General features: G+C 41.1%; 1 protein-coding gene across 1 annotated transcript in view; it reads right to left on the bottom strand.

The window, feature by feature from the left end:
- Positions 1-2,482: 2,482 nt before the first annotated feature.
- The window catches only part of CUNH1orf21 (chromosome unknown C1orf21 homolog), a 248,807-nt gene continuing 228,208 nt past the window's right edge, over positions 2,483-23,081 (bottom strand). The window contains exon 6 of the mRNA XM_008824284.3: positions 2,483-5,034. Coding sequence (XP_008822506.1) covers positions 4,996-5,034 — 39 coding nt within the window. The 3' untranslated portion in view covers positions 2,483-4,995. The remainder of the gene's footprint in view (positions 5,035-23,081) is intronic.

Consider the following 23,081-nt stretch of genomic DNA (forward strand, 5'->3'; position numbering starts at 1 on the left):
TGTAGCCCACCAGAAAGGACTTCTACACAGGTCAGTGGTCTAGACATCATCTTTCCTTCAGTGCTAGAGGTCAGGGTCTCTCAAATCACTGTGCAATGGTGAGGCTTTTAATCTTAAAAACGTACAGCCTCTAATGAAACAAGCCTTGAGGACCCAGGGGAGAAACCACAGCACTCAAAAGGCTGTGCAGGTTGCATCTGGTATCTAACTGCAGAAGGGCAAGGCTCTTTTCCCAGATGCTGAAAGGATGTGCCAAATTCCCCAAACCTTTTACCTCTGAGCCCCATGGTACTTTTGTCACCAGTGGTTTATGTGCAGCTTGTGAGATGTGGGAAGGCCAGGCAAGACTCCCCAAGAGGAAACCAAGCTAGTAAGGAGTCAAAGAGAAAATCTGGAGGGTGGATGCTCCCAAAGGTTGTTTTCACAGTGTTGCAGGGTGGCACAGTAATAATAATAATCATAAGGTGGAAAGTACTTGAACGGCACCTTTCCTTTTTTCAACATCATTTTCCTTAGATAGATGCAGTCAACATGTATACTACACTACTTAGAACCTAGGGTAACAGGACTATTGTGAAGAATACATGAGATAAATATAAAATGTATAGTATCTGGCACATAGTGAGTGAATGTTTATTAGTTCCTTTTTCCTCTTCCCCCTCAGCATGAGATTAGACCCCAAATATGATAGAGAATCTCTTGAAAACCATGGCACTATTAATGGGTCAAAAGGTTTGTCACAAACAGATATATATCCTCTCACAAGTCTCATTTTTTAGCCATAGCTTTGTGACCTTTTCCCCAAAGACATTAAGAAAAAGGTGACTCCGGAAATCAAGGGCGTGTTTTCCCTGTTGGAAAATGTGTCCATTCATTGGCAAAAAGCAATTCACGGACTTCATTCATGGAATTCCAAAAGGTTTATTCCAAGGCATCTGCTGTGTGAAAGTTGTGGCCTCACCCAGCTTTGAAGATGCATGCCAGAGTCTAGCAATCTACTTGTGACATCTTAAAGCCTAAATCCCTGCTTCTGGCCACCTTTTCATTATGTCTTTTAAATACATAGTCACTATGCCCCAAATATTGCCTTAATTTTCCTCTGGAGTTTTAAGCATCCTAACAAAAGGATCAATTTCAAAAGAGGTACAAAGGAATAACACTGAGATGGCCTTCCAGTGGGAAAAGCATGGAGGGAAAATTTTATGTAAAATTATAGAGTAGAATGTGATACTGTTTTTTGAGAAAAACTGGACAGAATTTATATACCATTGTTTTACCTTTTATAAAGTTAATATCTGGGTTCTGGAGTCTAAGATTCTTGATATTTTCCTACATTAGGAAGATGATAATTTTTCTTTATAGAAAACCAACATGTTTAATGAAGTTTCCTTTCTCAGGATCACTAGAAATTGAACTCTTTTAAATTCTTACCTAGTGTCTAAGCAAGACTTCTCATTAATATGCCAATCTGCATTGTAAGCTACTGAGGTAAAATTCAGAAGAGGTATAATCTGTTTCTAGCAGGCTTATGGGCGTCCTATCATAATAGAAAAAAAAAGTTGGTGATGAGATTGAAGGGGGACAAAGTTAGAGCTCAGTGTTAGATGACATCACCTTGGACCAAGAAGTGGGCTTCATTCCTAGGCTGTCAGCTCACTGGCATGGTTACCTTGATGCCTCGGTGCACCCATGACACAGGGTGAAGGAGCAGGCAGGCGCCAAGGGCTAAGAACCAAGGTTATTTCTGGGGCATGTATTTCTTCCTTGAGTCATCGAAGTGCAGCCTCAGATTCTAAGGACTGCAGATGGGGAGAGACTTGCAGATGGGGAGAGAGACCTGCCTCTGTATGGCCGTTTCTGGGGGCTGACCTAGTTTTCTCATCTCCGGTCTTTGCACCTTTTTTGTCCCTAAATAGATCATAATGCTTCTCTATATTCCTGCTTAAGCCTGAGGCTAGGAGGCCTCACAGAGGTAAAAGCCTCTTTTAAATTTGTCTGCCAGTAACAAACACGTATTCAATTATGAAAGCAGTACTCTGTGATCCTGAATCCTGCCAAGTATAAGAAAGCTGTGCACATACATACTCCTTGAACTTTTACAACTCTACAACTTGACGGACACAAGGCATGTGTAACCAGCTGTGAATCTTACTGGCAGTCCCGCTCTACCCACCAGCCACTAGGCCAACTTCCCTAGCACATGTCCACTCCAGCAGCTGTCTGTGAAGCGTTGTCAGTTCATCTCTCATCATTTTCCTTCCTTTATCCACCAGAGCACTTCCCTCCCTCCCTCCCTCCTTCAAACTCCCCAAGTCCTACAAACACCACACCTATCAGGATGTACCAGTGTGTATACTGGAGCATTCTTTTTACTGTACCTGAGAAAATTTGCTTAATGTTCCCATACATGGGGTGGGGAGGGCAGGATATTTTAAATTTAGATTCTTCCAAAAGGTATAGAAAAATGAAGTACAAACACAAATTACTTGACAATTTTATGATTCAAACCAACAAATGGAAAACAGTTTTGAGTGTTGCTAACAGAGTCAAGCATTTCATGCCAACCCACTCAACCATCCCATTTTTTTGGACCTATTTCTAGAGGTACCAAATGTGTCTGAAGATGAACTCACTTCTGTACAGCGAAGATGTATCCAGTGTAAAACACAGGAGACAGAACTCCAGGTGAAAAGCCGTTGGTTCAGGAGAACAACACGTAGGGTTTTATTAACACTCAAAAGTCAGGTTCCCAAGAAACGTGTAACATCCAAGATGCTAAATGTGACCATGAGGAAAAAACAACACGAGTGTGTTTCATCTTCAGGGAGAAGGGTGGTGATTTTCTGGGAAGATACTGTCATAGATATCAAGTAGAGGAGTCAAACAGAAGACATTCACATTCTCTTCCTTCTTGCTTGATAGGAACATGAGATCCGGGAAAAGCCATCCACAGAACATTGAACAAAGTCCCCAGTGAACAAGTTTGAGGTGGGGTTTAGCAATTCGTTTACAGTTAAGGAAAACTATTTTCATCACTTGGCCAAAAAACATACAAGGGGAGGGAACTTAAAACCCTAGACTACTTGACTCTCCCTGCATTTTTCTGCTTGAAGCTGGATAAAAAGTCTTAGATTTTGGCTGCATCTCTATTTATGTAACAACCACAGCTGCTCCCCAAAATAGCTGCTGCTGGCTGCAAGAATTATGGGATTTTGTTGCTAACATTTGAGCCGGTCTTCTATAGCATTTGACTGTGTTTCCTTCCCCTCACTTCTACTGTCCCAGCTCTGAAAGGAGATAAGGGATCTTGCCATTAGCACATCAGTGGTGACATCTATTTTGTGGACAGATTTGTAAGTCAAGGCTCATTTCACAAGAACGAATTTAGCTCCACATTCTACTTTGTGGCAGGCAATCTTCTGATAATCTGGAACATCTTAAGTAGCCCTCTTCATAACTATCCACCTTTAAGGGTGGCTGATATCGAGGCCCTTGAAATTCACAACCCCCAAAGAGAGAAACACACAGTATTCTTTCTGCATTTTTTTTTTTTAAGGACAAACCCAACCATGGACTGCTGGCGTAGCATTTAATAGGGTGCTCTCCCCTGAAAGTAACAAAGAGAACCCTCGTCAAAGCTATCAAACACGATAAAAAAATACAAAAGTTATTTTCTCCTTTTGATTGCTATTTACTTGTGACAATATTTGTTAAAAATATTACTTCTGTCTTTGAGAAGAGATCTTTCTCTTCATATAGTATGGAAAAATAAACTCTACTGAACACACAGTCAACAACTCCTCCCTCTGCCCCCCCCGACCACCACCAGGGGCTTTTGGCTTCTGCATCTCCAAATAACACCACCAGTGTGACTGTCCTGTTTTCGAGTAGGCAAACAGTTTTCACCAAACTACCAGTGTGGGAAGGAGAAGGGAAGGAAGTGGCGAGGCTCATGTAGCATTTTGAAGGGGAGAATTACAAAACAGAGTGTTTTATTTGCTAACTAAATGAAAGGTAATGGTGGCTTCCAGCCCTCCTAAGAAGTCATGGGAGTGTCTCCTTATCGCTTCTGGTCACTCACAGCTCTTCCACACCATGGTAGCTATCAACAGAAGGTAGGGAGCCATTTAGGTCAATTCTCAGTATCACTGTGAAGGAGGACTGAACTTCCACACTTAGGATCATCTGAAAATACTGAACTGGATGAATGGGAAAAGACAAGGATACATAAAAACAGGAAAATGTTTATTTCTTAGAAAAAAAAAGTGAGGAAGAGGGATTCAAAATGATTGCGGTCACACTTTCGTCTGCATCTGAGCAAAGCCAATGCTACAAGCTTAATCCTCAACGAGAGCCCCAGTAAGTGGGACAATCTGCAGCATGCTCCTTGGTCACTTCCAGGAGTTAGGTCACAACATGCTTTTAAGTTGATTATAGCTCCTCTACTTCTTTTGAGCAGAGAAACAACGCTTGCCCTAGCGACCATCCAAAGCTCCACTTTGCCAGTGAGAAGCAAGGCTCAGGCCATCTCTGGATTGCTTGGAAGAGATGGATAAGGAGGAAAGAGGGGAGGAGATGCTTGACTTAAAAGCAGAATGGGTCTAGAATAGAAGGTTGATATCAGAGTTCATCACTACCTCATCTTATAGAAAATAGGTTGGACAGTATCTGTAAAACCAATAGTATCTTTAAGGTGAAACTGCAGAATTTTGCTCCAAACTTGGACACAAGAGAAGTGAAAAGTTGCAACAAGTTTTAACTAGCAGCAACAAAGAAAGTTCAAGAACAGTTTTTTGTTTGTTTTTGTTTGTTTTTAGCAATACTCCTTTGCAAGTTCATTAGGAAACACTGTAATTTAATGGGGCATACGATATGGACTGGTCTTCTTTTGCTACAGTGCTGTTCAGTGAAGAGAACCGACCTTTGCAAAGATTTCGACTGGGGTGTAACCTATATACACAGTAGTAGCTCCTGTTCTGAGTAGGAGAATTGGTGCTATGTGATATCTTCTTCTTCCGAACAGTAATCCCGACCCTAGGAGGAAAAAGGAAAAGAACATGTGAATGAAAAATCCAACCCAGAGCCTGAAACAGCTATTGGTGATTAATTTTCTCTCAGCCTAAGTCTGTTTTGTGACAGAGTCCAATCTTCATCAGTGACTACTGGGTACAAAGTTGAAGTATCATAAATATATATAATTTTAAGCTCTTATTTCAAGGCATGAAAGGTTTGCCAAGCCCCTAATAAGCTCATTTTACTTGCTGGTAAGAATCTGTGTCAACTTCTCTAACAGGTGTACATGAGATACAGCTTGCATCAAGAAATCACTAAGGGGTGATCCAGTCAGGAGCCTGATCTCTCACCAGGAAGATGGACAGGGCACTCTCTATGGCTCACACTCTATAGCTTTATCCCCGTGCTTGGAACTTCACATTTCACAGAGGCAGGATATGTTATCTCAGGATGCCTTGGTTTTAATTCATTCTAAAGTGATTTAAAGGAACAGTGAACAAGGATTTGATGAATATGTGTGACAGATCTGGGGATATCTGGTCCTTGTGGATGGCTACAGAGGCTTTGATGTGTCTGCTAGCAAAGCAGGTTATCGATAGGCTTAAGTAAGGAATAGCTTCTTTCGAGCATCCTTTATTCCCTCTCCACTAGGTTAGACACTAGGAAGATGCAGTTGGGACCAGGCTTGAGACTCCACATCTGACCTTCCTGAGTTCTCTTGGGCAAAGCACTTGTCTTTCTGGGAGCAAGTCATCACGGAGAGCAGAAGACAAAAGTCTCCACCCTGCTTCTTCACAGCGCCACAGACCACAGCTTTGTAAAAGGTCCAGTTAGATTATTTTATCTGCATCCCTCAATGGTTTTTCTTTTCAGATACAAACCAGTTACTTCTAATTTGTGGAGAAATACTCCTTTAAAAATGGAATTTTTGGCCAGGCATGGTGGCACTTGCCTTTAATCCCAGCACTTGGGAGGCAGAGGCTGGGGATCTCTGTGAGTTCCAGGCCAGCCTGATCTACACAGTGAGTTCCAGGCCAGCTGGGGTTACAGGGAGACCCTGCCTCAAAAAGACCGAAAAAAAAAAACCCAAAAAACAAAAAACAAAAAAAAAACAAAACAAAAACCAACCAAACAAAAAAAAACCCAAACCAAAACAACAAAAAAATCCAGAATTTTTGGCTCTATAATAAAAATAAGAAGCCCAAACAATACAACTAAAATTTGTGTATGGTAATGGAGGTTTCAGTAGTTTGCCTTACTTAGATAAGGAAGCCTCCATCCCAAGATATTTTCCTGTTCATTATTTTATAGTACAGTTGCTTCAGGCATATACTGGGGACACAACAAGTTCCAATATAAAATGCATACTTTGATGTTGTTTGTTTTCCTTTCCTCTGTTTCACTATTGTACCCTTGATATGCATGAAGGGCTGGATAGTGAACAAGTCTTTCTTTACTGTATAGGAACTCAGACCTTTGATTTTAAACTGAATTTGTAATAATTCATATTTTATCATATTAAAACAAGAGAATTTTCCACAGAGAGGTACCTTTTGTAGCTTTCCAGCCCATGGCCCCTTTCTACTATATTCAGTAGATCTGTTTTCTTTCAAACAAACAAACTCAGATTTTAAAAAATAATTGCAATGTATTCTTATAAGTGCCAATGTTTAAAAATAATTTTTCATGTAACTATTTCTCAAATATATAATGTATTTACTTATTTCTTTGTTACATATCTGTACATTGGGACCATTTCATACACTTCTTTAAAGTTTAAGTATCATTATAATGAATTATTCTATATCATATGTCTGGATACTAATCCTGGCTCTGTTTCTACTATTTTTATTGCCTAGGTTGAGTTACCTGAGTCCCAGTTTCATGGTTGATAAAAATAAAAACAATGGTAGTTCCCTTGCAGAGTTGTTGAAAGTTAATAGTAATCGTCTCTAAATGCTGCCTGGTACATAGTTTTGTACATGGTATGTATGTACATGCAAACAGGTACATGTTATAACCTAAAAAAGTGCTACCATACAATGAAGTCTTGGAATCCACAAAAGCATGAGTGGTCACCTATTCCTTGCCAAACAGCCCCAGACTGCTTGCTCTGTTGGAATTAACCAATGACTTGGTTTTCTCCACCATGCAATTGCAGCCCACAGCACCTTGCAGAATGTCAAAATCCAGTGTCAACTCCCAAGCTTTATTTACCGCTGCATAAAAACCTCTTGTGGACAGAGAAAATTAATGACCAATGCACCTAGGAAGAGTATGGGACATGGTTTTCTGGGCACAACCATGATCTCTGTCCCATTGGGCTGTGATCAGGGTTAAGTGGGGGAAAATGCAGTGTTCTGTCAAGTGATCAATGAATGTTAGTTCTTGCTTCCTCTATTGTAACTGTTATAAATGCTGGGTTTGTTGAGGCTTCTGGTAGGGGAATAGGGACCTTCTTTCTTGTGGCTATCAGGTGAGTAAGGGTTGTGATCATAAGCTGTGATCTGATAGGGCCAGGAAACCTCTCTCCTATCAGGTTCAGTACACTCAACAGTATGTCCTAGGCAGGCCAGAATCCCAATCCATATAGATAAGTAAAACCTCTAGGGCAAAAACTGAAGTCTCTTCCCACCTTATATCAAAACAAGGCCTCAAATCTAAGCAAAGGCTCAGGCAGCCCATGCAGAGTTAAGAAGGTACCTCTATCATGAGAGAGAACTTGGCATTGATGACAATCAGACAGATCTGTATATGAAAACCACTGTACTCATTGGTAACACAGTGTTTACAACCCTACAAAAGGGCTACAAGATCCTAAAGCTAAAGGGCCATTTCACCCCCTCAAGTTTACTGCTTAGCACAAGAAGGGACCCTCTACCCCACCCTTTGAGGGACAAAGCTAAACAAACCCTCTAAATAAACACAGGAGTCTGTGACTTTCATTTCCTGAGCATTTGTTCTTCCAAATTATTATAATAACTATGAGAAGGAGGATAAAAAACCACATGAGCTGCTTTGCAGACATCATTTCATTTATTATTCATATCAACCCTGCAGGGTAGGAGTGGAGCCCTGCTACTTGTGAGCAAATCTCAGAGAAGCCCAGGACCACAGAGCTAATCCTTGTCTTTTTTGTTAGACTGTAGTGACTTGATAAGAAAATTCAAATTCAGGTCAGTTTCATTTTTCTTATCACCTGTCAGCAGCTCAGAGAACCAAATATTTTGATAACAAAGACCTCTGAAATCCAAAACACACAGAATCTAGGGGGTTCTACATGGCATCCAGTGCAGTTCTAATGACCCAGAGGACTGCTGGGTGGACCCAGATCTCAATATCCCACAGGGGTCCCATTTGCACACCGGTCCTATTGGGCAGGGAACTTGCTTCTGCTAATAAGACTTCACGTCTCATTTAGATAGTTAAAGAACTGCTAAAAACAGAACCTTGACACTCTCAGCTGTCAGAAGGCAGGAAGTAGGAGTGAGCAGGCCTGGGAGATACACAGTAAGTCTCTTAGTTGAAGGATGCCCTTCCCCTATAAAGGGACCTAAAACAAAAGCCTCTGTAAAGACCCTTTATGCAACTGGAATTGGGGACTGTTAGTCACAAGTCCACCCTTGTGCAATGGACACACTGAAAGCTCCCGGGGAGGCCTGGGCACACTGGGAGAATGGAAACTCCTAAGGATGCTGACAAGGGAGGATTGTTTGAAAGAACCACAGGAGCATTTTTGTGTAGACTCAAATTACAGAGAAAGCTAGACCTGGTGGTGCAGGCTTGTAATTCTAGCAACTTGGGAGGTTGAGGCTGGAGGATCCCAAGTTCAAGGCTTGGCTGGGCAACTTAATGGGGGGTGAAGATACAGCTTAGTGATGAAGTGCCAGACAGACCCTGGATTCCATCTACAGCACCACAAAAAACAAACCACAAGTACTTCACCTAAGGGAAATTTTCTGATCATGTCCTACTCTGACTGTGGGCTGAATTTCCTCCTCAGTTATTTCTATTATTTTCCTGGAAACATGATGAAATTTATGTCAACTCAGAGAATGATTCTTCTAAGGTAAAGATTTTTTGGTTTGCATGTTGAAGTATCTAAGATAAAAGCCAGAGATATGTAGGAGAAGCAATAGAAAGGACGGTATCCTAAGTTTAAATTCTCCTAGTTTCAAGAGGACCAGCTGAGAGTGACTTCAAGACTTGGAATCTCTAGTCAGCCCAAAGCACTTTTTCTATTCAAGGTTTAAAAGAGACATATTGTCTAGGATTGGCTAGTGGGAGGAGTGGCTTCATCAGAGACATACTCAGTAGCTTTCTGTAGATGTGTATACATTCAAGCCCAGTCCACACATGCCTCAAGCATCAACAATCAGCTGTGAACCAAGTGCTTTCTCATTGGAATAGACTAGAAAGTCCCTGAGAGGAAGCTCTGAATTTCAAGTTCCCTATGTGAAAAATAGGAAGAGCTATTTTGGGAAGAGCGCATTCTCTTAATAAAACTAGGCACATGGCTGGTAGCTCAATGAATCACAGCTTTTATGATGATATTGATAAATGAGACCTCCTCATAGTTAATAAAACTATCCAGGCAAGAGAGAGACTGGGTTCAGGTCTGAATCAGGTAGTTACATTCAAATTCTGAAAGAAGACAGACCGGGCCTTGGTCCTGTTCTGCCTTGTGGGTACCCCTTGATCCCCCACACTGACTCCATTACTTCATTTTCCAGATTGCTCTCAGATGCTGCCTCACTGTCTTCCCGGACACCCTATTTAAAATAATACTTTACCCTGCTTCATTGATTTATGCTACTCATTGCTACCTGGCCTATCAACACACTAATTCTTTTGTTGTTGTCTCCTTGGATAGAAAGTTCGAGTGGGCAGAAAATTATTTACTGTCTCATCCCTGGACCTAGAGTAGTGTAAGCAGCATGTGCAGTAAGTATTTATTTAATAAGTGGGCATTGGAAAAGATCTGGAGGGTCATGACATTTTGCAGTTGGGAGGGGGCCATAGATTTTCCAATCTGACCCCCCACAACATAGCAGAGACTTCCAGTTACCACATTCTAGACACAGAGCCTTCTTTTCTGTTAGTTCATGTTGGATACTTTTCCAAGCAGCTTATGAAACCATTGGAACAGTGGAGCCAAATTCTGCCCCTCTGTAGTCCCCAGAGAAGGCATGCTCTTAATCTCTGGACCCAGTGGATGTCTGTGCAAACCAATGGCAACCTTGGTTCCATTTCCCAGACTAGCCTGCTCCTGTCTCCTCTTCCTTCCTTTGATTGTGCACCCATTTTCCTTGTTCTTTAAGTAAGCAAATACCCAGAAACACAGCTTATGCTATATGGGATCACCAGACACCAGAGATTCTAAGAAAATCAATGTGCTAAATCTTAAAAGTGTAACAGCACAACACTGAACTTTTGTTAAATTTCAGGAGGAGTTAACTAAGCTTCAAAGAAATAGAAAAGGTCACAAAAACATTGATGCATTGGAACATATAAAAAATGAACTTTTAAATGTAAAAAATAATTAAAACAGAAAGCAAAATAAAATATACAGGCAAACCAGGCAGGGGAGATAGATATGTCAGTCTGTGAGGTATTTGCCCATATAAAAAGATGGGTGTTGGGGCTGGAGAGATGGCCCAGTGGATAAAGCACTTGCTGTACAAGTATTGGGACCAGAGTTTAGATTCTTAAAAAGCTGGATGTGTGGGGCTGGTGAAATGACTCAGTGGTTGAAGGCACTTGCTGCTCTTGCAGAAGATCTGACTTCAGTTTCCAGCATCCACATGGTAGCTAACAACCCATCCATAACTCCAGTTATACGGGATCCAACACTCTCTTCTGGCCTCTGTGAGCATTGCATGCATGTGGTACACTTACATACATGCAGGCAAAACACTCATATATAAAATAAAAATAAATAAATAAAAGCTAGACAAGTATGTTGACCAGCTATAATCCTGGCATTCAAGAGGTAGAGATGGGATCTCTAAGGCAAGCTGACTAGCCAGACTAATCAAATTGGTAAGCTCTGGGTTCTGAGAGCTATCCTGGCTCAATAAATAAAGTGGAAAATGTTTGAAGAAGCTATTTGATGTCAATTTCAGGCTTCTATATGCATGCACATACATGTGTCCCCCCCTAACCAGCTGAGCATATGTGGTTGGGTATGCTTATAATCCAGTGCTGGTAGGTGGAGACAGGAGGATCCCTGGAATTTGTTGGTCAGCCAGACTGGCCTAATTAGTGAGCTTCATGCCAATGAGAGACTGTCTCAAAGAAGTGGATGGTACTCCTGAGGATGATACCCAAGATTGCCCTCTGGCCTCCACATGCACATTTTTGTACACCCTACACTCACACATGCATGTATACACATACACACATCAAAAAAGGATAAACTTCACACTGGGAAAAATATCCACTGGGTTTAATATACAAACTATGAAAGCTAGGAGAAAATCTCATACATATTTTAAAATGTTTTATTATTTTTTATTTTATGTGTTTGAGTGTTATGCCTACATGTGTACAAGTACACCCATGTCATGCAATGCCTGCGGAGGTCAGAAAAGGGTGTTGGATCCCTGGAACTGGAGTTACGGATGGTTGTTAACCACCATGTGGGTGCTAGGAATCAAACCCAGGTCCTCTGCAAGAGCAGTCAGTTCTCTTAACCACTGAGCCATCTCTCCAGCCCCTCATGCAAATTTTTTTCAAAATGAAGAGCAAGGGGATCTCAATGAAAGGTAAAATGCATAAAGTGAAAACCCACTAACAAAACATAAGCAGAAGGACACAAACAGAAAAATAATCTGCCTTAGTAATAAAAAACAAATAAAAGCCATTATAAATGACAAAGTCCTGCATCCAGCTCTTGAGAGTGTACATGGAATGCAACTCTCAGGCATGGCCAGCTGCAGTACAATGTACAATGCTTCTAAAGTCACTTAGTAACATGCTAAGGGTCATGCAAAGACTTGTATCCTTTATTATAGCAAGCAGAAAACTGAAGATACACCATGAGGGTGGGAACGGGGACTGGCTAGAAGCAGTTTGTTTTTTGAGACAGGGTCTTCCTGGAACTCACTATGTAGACCAGGCTGGCCTCAGTCTCAGAGATCTGCCTCCTCTGCCTCTGGAGGGCTTGGATTAAAGGCATGAGCCACCATGCCTGGCTTTCCATAGAAATGTTTTAAAACTAGAGTGTGCCAATAGTAGCATAATTGGGTCAACTTACTAAAAATCATTGACTTGGGCATGTTAAAGGACTTGGGCATGTTAAAGGAGTAAGTCATAGGTATATAAATTATACCTTGATAAAATTGTTAAATTTACACTTACAAGTATTATCTTGCCGTAGTTTTACTAGGCATGGAAGAAAATATCTGAAGAGAAAATTGGTACTAAGATATGTTCCTGTACCTATATGTTCCTGTATGTTCATCTACCACTAAAACAAACAAACAAACAAACAAACAAACAAACAAACAAGCAAACCTCCAGGATGACCAAGCATCCACTGTGCCCCAAGTAGGCATATGTTCACATATAGTACTCCCTTCCCTCTCACTCCTCCAGCTTTTGCTGCTTGGCTACTTTAGTCTGTGTGACCTGGTTCTGATATGTGGTTTGCTTATGACTCTCCGCCCCCACAAATGCTCCAAGGAGAATCTGTCTCTTCCCCCTTTAGTGGTCCTCCCATCACACCACCAAGTTGCACAGTAATTTGGACTAAAACGTTTGCTTCCCTTACACCAAAGGGCAGGAAGTGTTTCCTTATCATCTCTGACCTGTAGTGCCTGATGGAATCTTGTGTGTCCCTCAGCACATGAGCTATGAACACTCTGCTTCGAAGTGAGGCTGATGAGTGTTATTAGACAGGAAGTGTTCTGGCATTTTGATAAGAGAAGGAAGCTGTCAACATTTTTCAGATCCCACTGGAGGAAGCCCCTCCCCCTTTTAACAATTTAACTCAAAATAAATTTGGAGCAAAAGTATCAGTAGAGGTCAGGTCCAGTTTCTGTTGTAAGAACAGTCTGGAACTTAGGAGACAGCAGCAGAGACACAAGGAGGGTGAACGGAAGTTGATATCAACACCCTACTACTGCCTGTTAGTTGCCATTTTTATTTATTTAAGTGATTCCTAAGTAAGCATACATGGGACCATGTCCAGGATTTTGGAGGTTTTTGTTTTGTTTTGTTTTGTTTTTTTCAGTCTTGGGGATTGAACCTATAAGGTTTCATGCATGACAGGCAAGTGTTCTGCCTCTGAGCTACATCCTCTGTTAGCTGCTCATCCAGTTTCTGAGTTAATGTTACTCTTCCTTAACGACCTTTATCCAGTACTGTGGGACTTCACTGCTTTCTAGCAGCAAGGAACATTTTAATAAATGGAGTGTGATTGGCCTATCTGAATTTCTGTGCATAAATTCACTGGGAATTTCCCTTCTCTGCCTGGCTAACACCTTTTTTCTCAGCTGGTGTCACCATCCCTAGGCAATCACAGATCTGTTTTTGTGAAATGTGGACATTCATTTTTGAACCAGGAGCATGGGGACAGGACAACCACATTCTACATCTTCAGCATCTGAAAGCCACTAGCCAGAATCCAGAAGAAACAGGATGAGCAGGGGGCAGGAGCTGTGGCCTGAAGGGCAGCCTCTGCAGCTGGGCTGGGAGTGTCTTACTGCTCCCCATCTAGGGCTGGGGGTGACTTACTGTTCCTCCTACAGGGTTATGGAGCTGGAAGAGGAGGCCTTCCCCACCTTTCCCAGGGCTGGCTGGAAATGTCAGAGCCACTTGAGTCACACACCACTTTTCAGTCGCATTTTTGTTTACAGTCCAATGACACTTTATAACAAGAGTTTTGCCAAAGAAATGCTGAAGAAAACCAAAAATAATTAGCTGCTTACTTCATTAGAAAAATCAATGGAGGCATTAATGGCTGTCTCTGTCTCTAATGAGCTTTATTCTAATTAGACTTAAAACATTATTTCAGCTAGAAGAGGATCTGATTGGTAAGAAGCAGTAGGGCGTGTCCGCCTTTGACTGCTTCTTTGACCATATCCTGAATGATTACTGTGACAACATAAGTGATGGCCATCTTGGAATATCAGGAATTTCATTTCCAAAGAGTAAGTATTAACTAAACAACTTTAAGCCCTCCATGAAGTGTTTATCCCCACACCGCTAATCCACTAACAGCTAACATCCAGGGTAGTTCAGGAGCTTTAAGGCTCATATTTTTCAAGCTTTGTCTGACGTTGGCATTAGATCACGTCAGTGATGGGTTGGCGAGAAAGAAGGATGGATCAAGAATGTGAAATGTCTGTGTTCTTCAGGCCACAGGGAACTGATGCTCTAGAGCAAAGATTGGCAAAGTTCCTCTGGGAAAAGCCGGCTAGTAAATATTTTAGGCATTGTGTTCCATCTGGCCTCTGCTGCAGTCCAACTCTTTTTGTGCAAGCAGCTAGCAGCTAAAACTGAGCAAGTGAGTATGGCTGAGTCCCCAGACTGAAGCTGGGTGTGGTGGTGCCAATTATCGGAGTACTCAGGAGGCAGAGGCAGGAAGATTGTGAATTTGAGGTTAGCCCAGGCTACATAATGAGACACTGTTTCAAAACAATATCGGCAACAAAACCCATCAAATTTTATCTGTGGGTATAAAAAAATAGAACTTCATGTAATTTGTTAAATACTTTGATATCTTTTTCTTTTGTCCCTCCATCACCCCACTCTTCAAAAGACCACCATGGGCCAGATGTAGCTGATGGCTGCAGTCTGTTTGCTCCTGTTCCAGAAATCTGCATGATATCAGTTAGTGTGCTGAGAGGCCAACACTGCTCAAGGGCTTTTGCCCTTTCCCCAAGGATCAAACAGCAGAGCAGATTTCTATCGAGAGAGCTTTGGTATTTCTTCTAAGATGAAACTAGAGTTCTTCAAGATGCCAACTTATAAAAAATGTTAATATTTCATAAAGAAGAAAATGGTAGTGGTCAAAATTTAACTTAATTCATCTGCAATTCCATCTCCACATTATATCAGAGTTTTCAAGATTCATTTGCCTCTCCATCCATATATATGCCATTTTCTAAGGTTTCTATCCTGTGATAGACATAATTTTTTATTTCCGTTTTCCCCCACTGGATATTATATTAAAAATTTCCTTGTGACTTTGTTTTGTAATAATAAATAGATATGCCATCATTTTTGGTTTGTTTGTTTGTTTTGAGACAGGGTCTCCTTATAGCTCCAGCTGGTCTGGCATTCCCTATGTAGACCAAGCTGGCCTTGATCTCACAGAGATCCACCTGCCTCTGCCTCCAGAGTGCTGGAATTAAAGGTATGCACCATCATGCCTGGCTCATAAATTTTTTACAAAGTATTTTATTAGTTTTTAATATTATGTGTATGAGTGTATTGCCTGCATGTAAGTGCACCCATGTTGTGCAATGCCACGGAGGTCAGAAGAGGGCATCCAATCCCCTGAAACTGGAGTTACAGGAAACAGGGTGCTAGGAAACAAAGCTGGGTCCTCTGCAAGAGCAGCCAGTGCTCTTAACTGCTGAGCCATCTCTCCAGCCCTGGTCCATAAAATTTGCAGGTTTCCACTTTACTTAGATGGACTTAATTCTAAAAGATGTCTTAATTAGTGTCTTGTCAGATATAAGAGTTAAGATTAAATTACTAGTCCCTTACCTCCAAGCCAGGAACTCTGTTATAACCCACCTGGTAGTTGGGGGCTTTGTGAGTCTCCCCTGGGGTTCATTTCCATTTGTAAAATGGTTTTAGCAATTCTGGATTTTGATTCATTTGTATCACAACAGAGGTGTGCTTTTTGAATTCTTCTATCTGCTTTTACTTTGGAACTTATACTAAGCATGAGTGTTTGGGAAAACTAATCACATGCCTTTCTTTGTAGTTTACTATTGCTTTCCAACAGCAATCATGTGATGATTACCTTTCTTGTTGGACTAGAGATACTTCCTCAAAGGTCCCATTCACCCCTTCTCTCAGTAGCCCCCAAAGTTCTCTGGGTGGTGACTGTGGAGACTGGTCAGCCTAATGGGTTATGAGCTTCTGATTAAATTAAGAGTTGTCACAAATTTGACTAACTGGTTCACAAGGACAGCAATTCATAGAGGCCAGGCAATTCAATTTTATCTGTGGCCATAACCACGAGGGGCCATTTCTAATGAAATCTAGAGCAGGAGTGTTGCAGGTGACCTGGAGCAAGGCTCCCTGGCCATCATCTAATGCTTCCTGGAGGTTTTCTTCCTGACAGCTACACATACCAGGTACAGTGGAAGATGTGAGCAAGGCCAGTGACCACTGTGTAATCTGCTTTTTTTCCACTTGACATTTTGTCATACATGTATTTCTGTTTTCACAGACTTCTTTTGACTTTGAGATATTTAAAAGTTATAGAATACTATGAAGGATAGAGCAAACATTATATACCTACCACTCAGACATAAGAACCAGTCATATTTTGTAACATCTGCTTCTGGTCTTCACCCTCCTACCTAAGAAATAAAATTACAGTGGCCATTGGTTTGGTATTTGTCCTTCCAGCTTTTTTATTGTTACTATTTTTTATGCTGGGAACTAAACTCAGGCATATTAAGTATGTGCTCTACTGCTGAGCTACACTCCCAACATGAGCTTATTTTAGACTTTAATATTCATATCATATTGATAATACATCAAATATACTATACCAACTATACTATCCTTTTATGTGTATAGATGTTTAAATATATAACATATAAATACTTGCCACTTATAAATATTTCATGTAGAAACAGGCCACACTAATGTGCATTTATGTATATGCATGAGTATATTGTGTGCCTGTTGATACCAGACAGGTGACTGGCACCCAGTATCTGTTTGTTGAATGTAAATCTACAAACAAATCTACAAATATCATGGTACTTTTATAATATGCAGTTTTTGCCTAATCCTCTTTTCCTTAATAATCTTTGAAATATGTAACTGTGGGTATGTGTACGTCTGGTTCATTTCTTTTAACTATTGCATAATAGTGCACTATAGGAATATGGAGGATTTTGTTTGTTCCTCCTCTGGTGGATGTTCAGCTGCTTCCAGACTTTTTTTTTGCTATTGAACACAGACAACTGTAGTGAGTTTTAGTTTACATGTGTAAGAGACTTTCAAGGGGTTTATACTTAGAAATGTAACAGATAGACTTGATAGTTTGCATTATACATTTTATATGTTTTGACAACAAACTTTTCTGATGTTTTAAATGTAATTAATTAATGTATCCCAAACTAGTTATGGATATGTTTCTGGGAATCATTCAGCTCATTAATAAAGCATATGATGAATCAGGATGCTCACCTGGGTCCTTGTGTCTGCTTTCAATCACTGAGTACTCAGAGGGGAGGCAGCTGTGATTACCCAGATCCAAACTTCCAATATCAAGTTTGAAAATATGAGCTTAAAATGTTTTAGTGTTTTTCTTGTAGATCTATTTAGAAGGTGGAATGAAATGAGGGTCGCCTGGAAGTGTTAGAGTCAAGGATGCTTCCCCCAGGATTAAGCAGGCTGTATCTCCACTCAGTGGAATTCCAGAGAATAAAGTGCCCTAAGTATCTCAAGAAACCTCAGAATGAAATTTCAAAGAAACATGTGAGCACAGTATGCCCCATCTGCGGCAGAGTCAAAACTATGTGTGTAGATTTTCTTCAATTTCCCCGACAAGTTAGTATTATTATCCAAATACTATCTGTGTGGAAAGTAAGGGTTGGGAAGTTTAAGTGAGAGCTGGATCCAGTTTTGCATTTAGTCCAGGTTTGAACTGCACACACTTTCTCTTGTCATGATGCCTCCTTACCTATTCCCTGTGGATAGTTTCCTGGCAATGTATCTGTTGTATACTCCTATGTTGCTCCAAATTCTTATGAGTGTCTCCCACCAGGGCCAGCCACAGGTGTCTTCCCAACCACACCTCCTTCCCTACGTGCTTTTACCTCTTCTGTATTGGTCTATTAGGCAACAAGCTTCTGAAGCCCTGTGTTAGGTTCTAGGGAAACAAAGAGGCTCAATTCTTAAGCTTAGGTATTTGCTTAAAGATTCCAACACGTTTAGACTTCCCTTGTCCAGTGGCAAGATGAAGCCATTCACTGACTGCTCGAAACTGCATTGAGTCTACTTCATTGCTTCAGAATCTGAACCTTTCTCCTGTTTTTGATCCCTAAAGAACCTGGAACATGGCTGCTGAAAATCAAGCCCAGCTCAATAAAGTGAGCTCAGGGCCTTGCCTTTGTTTGGGCCTTGGGGGCCTACTCATTGTCCCTAACTGCATCACAGCTTCCTACCAGCTTAGAGGGGACTGCTGGGATTCTAAAAGGCCAGAGGTTTCTACACCAGAGTCATTGTCACGACAATTAATAAGTCATCTGCATAAAGCCATGAAACAGGAATAAAAACAAAACAGGAGTGAGTCACATCCTTGCCCTCTGTAATTACAGCTTTAATTTGGCTACACACGTGGGAGAGAGAAGGAAAGGCAAGGGGATAAAGTGAGAGATGCAAAGGATGTGGCTTTGACTTCATATGTTCACTATGGAGCAAGAAACGTGTGTGTGTGTGTGTGTGTGTGTGTGTGTGTGTGTGTGTGCATGCACACACAGTCACTTGTCAGTGTATGTCATGTGGAGGCCAGAAGTTGACACTGAGTATGTTTCTCTATCACTCGCTCTAGTTAAAAATGCTTTTATTAATTCTTTGAGAATTTCATACAATGTATTTGATCATACTTACCCCTCAACTCCACCCAGGTGCACCCCTTCCTCTACCCACCCAACTTTCTGTCCTCATTAAAAAAAAAAACAAAAAAAACCCATCCAGTCCAATTTGTGCTACCCACTGGGTGTATAGCCATCCATTCAAGCATGGTGATCTGTCAGGGGCCACACCCTTCAAAAACCTGCTCTCCCTCTCCCCGCAGCTATTAATTGCCAATTGCTCCTCAGCAAGGGTGGACTCACGGCCACCTCCCCACTCCATCCTGAGATTCTGTCTGGTTTGAGCTTGCGCAGTCGTGTGCATGCTGTCACAACCACTGTGGTGTGTGCAACTCCCCTGTTGTGTCTGGAAAACACTGTTTTGTGAAGTCATCCACTACTTCTGGCTCTTACAATCATTCTACCCCTCTTCTGTGATGGTCCCTGAGCTGGGAGAGAACTGTGATGTCCACCTTATTTTTTGAGACAGAGTCTCTCACCAAATCTGGAGCTCACCGTTTCAGCTAATTTGGATGCCAGAGGACCCCCCCCCCTCCACATCTACTTACTCCATCCCAGCACTGGGTTTACAAACGTGCACCACTCAGGGCTGGAGAGATGGCTCAGCGAGGTTGAGAACACTGGTTGTTCTTGCAGAAGACCCAGGTTTGAATCCCAGTACCCACATGGCAGCTAACAACTGTGTAACTCCAGTTCCAGGGGATCTGACAGCCTCTTCTGTCCTCCGCAGGCATTGCATGACATGGGTGCACTTACCTACATGCAGGCAATACACGCATACACATAAAATAAAAATAATAAATAAAACATATTAAACAAATGTGCACCACTGTGCCAGCTTTTTTATGTGGGCGCTTGGGATCTGAACTCAGGTCCTGGTGCTTGAGCAGCAAGCACTTTACCCACTGAGCCATCTCTCCAACTCTCCAAGAAACTAAGCTATATAGTGATATTGGCAGGCAAGCCCACTTTCAATAAACACATGATGACTTCCTCTGCAGGTAGGGCAGACCATGTGACAGTCTTTAGGCCTGGAAACAATAGTTCCAAATTTTCTTATCAATCTCTTACCAACTAGCTTAGTTCTGGACCCAAGGAAATCAGGCCACTTCAGGGACCCAAATATTTTCTTTTTTTTTTTTTTTTTTTTTTTTTTTTTTTTCCTAACCAAACCCCCACGAGACTTCATGCATTTTGTCTTATACGTTAAGGTCTATTGAGTAATATTTTATTTTTTATTTTATGTGTATGTGTATATTGCCTGCATGTACGTAAGTGCGCCCGTGTCATGCAATGCCCACGGAAGACAGAAGAGGCTGCTGGATCCCCTGGGACTGGAGTTACAGACAGTTGTTAGCTGCCATGTGGGTGCTGGGGTTTGAACCCGGGTCTTCTGCAAGAACAACCAGTGTTCTTAACTGCTAAGCCATCTCTCTAGCCCCCCAAATATTTTCTAAGTATAAATAAATGATTGTTCAATAGATGGAGATGTCTACAGATAAACAAACTTGCATTTTAAAATCAAAAATTTAAATTCATATACTGCTCTTCCTCCAACATTTCCTAAAAATATCACATTAAACAATTTCAGTCAAGAGAGCCATAGTCTCAAAATCATGCAAGAATATGAGGATTACAGAGAAAGGCACTTAAAGCTAAAGAAGGAAGGAGAGCGAGAGGGGAGGAGAGCAAGAAGGGAGGAGAGCGAGGAGGGAGGAGAAAGGTTCGCACAGTCAACTGCGTTCTTTTCCTAGTCTTCCTAAAAGTCAAAGACGCACAAAGATCAGGTAGCTGTCACGGGTGCAGGTGGCTTCTGAGAGGTTGCAACTTTTAAGTTTCACAGCAGTAAAATACAACAGCAAGTATTGGAACCTATGGACAGGTTCCATGGAGTTAGGAATCTGAAATTACAGGTAAAAGCTTTTGTATATTTGATTCTCTGTGTATTTTTATAGGGAGAGTATTTATAAAGATTTTTAAAAGATGTTCAAGGCCCCCAAAAGTTTAAGAAGCCTTGTATGAGAAAAACTAACCAGATTTAAATGGCCTTGTTGAGAGACATTCTTTATTAAAATGTCCAAGGTCCCTGAGTAGATGGAAGACTCCTTGGTAATCAGCTGGATTTTTCCATCCACATAGACCAAAATAGAAATCTTTGTTTTTACACATAAAAGACACTATTATTGCTGATAATCTAATAAATTATTCAATTTTCCTGTTTCTTAAAGGCAAATTAACATGTATAGTGGAAAGCATACCTTAAAATATGATGTTACCTTAGATGAATACTGTGTTAAGAAACTCCTTTATGGGCCAATTTTTGTTTTGGACACTAGTTTTGCTTTAGCCATAGTGAAAGAGTGGAGCTAAAAAAAAAAAAAATCACTAGCCAGGTGTGGTAATCCCAGCACTCAGTAGGCTGGGGCAGGAAGATTTTGAGTTTGAGGCCAGCCTGGGCCACACAGCCAGAGTCTGTCTTAAAAAAGTAACAACAACAACAACAATGACGACACCTTTTAAAAACTCTTGTTCTGAATAAAACTGTCATTTTCTTAAAGCTGCAAATTTAAGCAAATGCCAATGTTTCAAGTAAAGTTCTGAGAGATTATTTTTTTCAAAATTATAGATTTTAATGGAACAAGGGGTACACATCAGAATACAAAATAATGACCTAAAAGTGAATGAGGCAAAATTGGGTATGGTAGTGCACACGTATAATCCTTGCACTCAGGAGGCTGAGGCAGAAGCACTGCTCAGAGTTTGAGGCTAATAGAGAAGAAAGTAGGGAATACACTGGAACTTATAGGCACAGGAAAGGACTTTCTGAACAGGACATCTATAATGCAAGCATTAGGTCCAATAATTGACAAATGGGACCACATAAAACTAAAAAGTTTCTGTACATCCAAAGGACACCATCATTCAACTGAGTTTGAGGCTAGTCTGGGCTACATAGTGAGTTTCAAGCCAGCTTGGGCTATAGAGCAGGATCCTGTCTCAACAAAACAAAACAAAACAAACACCAACACCAAACCAAACCAAACCAAAACCCTAACATACAGTGGTTCCCTTTAGTTCATACATACCATTTTAATCTCCTAAAGGAAAAGCAAAAGAAAGCGAAAAAGATTCTAGAGTTCTATTGCTCTCACTACATCTCTCCATGATTCACCTTCAGATGAAGAGTGGTGCCAGGGCCTTCTCTGATCCAGCACAGTGAAATGGTACCAAGTATCTTGGGAACTCTCCCAACTGCCTGGGGAATGATTTAGAGTCTGTCTCAGCATCTGACTTAGGAAGCAAATCCTATGTTTGGTGAAGGGAACCAGAGTCTGAGATAACAGGGGGCTAGGGGAGAGGACAATGGTGGTGATGGATGGAGGACTCCTCCATTAGCCAAAAACCAGTTACATGCTAAATTCACAGTATGGCTTTTCTTTTTTTGTGTGCATGTGTGTGCATGTGTGTGTGTGTGTTTTACATACATATATGTGGATGTGTGTGTAAGAGTGGGCTCGCCTATGTGTGCACGCAGAGAGACCAAAGGTCATCTCTAGGTCTATTTACTGCTCTCCATCTTATTTCTTCGAGACAGGGTCTCTCACTGAAACCGGAGCTCATCTTTTCAGCTGGATTAGCCATAGAGCCCCAGGATTTGCCTATCTCTACCTCCTAGTGCTGTGGGTGTAGGGGTGTGCTGCCGTGTTTGGCTTTTTATGTGGGTACTGGGGATCTGAACTCAGATTCTCATGCTTGTGCAGCAAGAACTTTAGCACTGAACTGATACTCCTGTCCCAAGAAACTCACTTTAAAATGAAACTTATGGGATAGAGAGAGTAATGTGTGTGTAAACATGAGCAAGGTACAATGATGTGTGTATATGACTATATATATATGTGAATATGTAAATATTTGAAAGTGTCAAATGAGTCCTATTATTCTGAATACTAACTAAAAAATTAATTTAAAAAGAAGTAGAGATAAACTCTCAACTCAACTTCTCAATCCTTGAGAGTTGGAAGGTTTTACACACACACACACACACACACACACACACACATGCACACGCACACACACACACACACACACCATATATTAAGTAAAAGAAATAAGGCTGAGGGATAAACTAATAAAGGGGAGAAATTTAAAAAAAATGAAACTTGCAGGCGCTGAATCAATGTTTAACTATATTTTAGGGCATTAGAAAAACCATATGCCTAATGGGAAATGAAGAGAAAGACGAAGTTCTGCTGAACCACTCTATGTGAGAGA

Source organism: Nannospalax galili, unplaced genomic scaffold (assembly GCF_000622305.1).
Source record: "Nannospalax galili isolate Female #2095 unplaced genomic scaffold, S.galili_v1.0 scaffold227, whole genome shotgun sequence".
Taxonomy (NCBI): Eukaryota; Metazoa; Chordata; class Mammalia; order Rodentia; family Spalacidae; genus Nannospalax; species Nannospalax galili.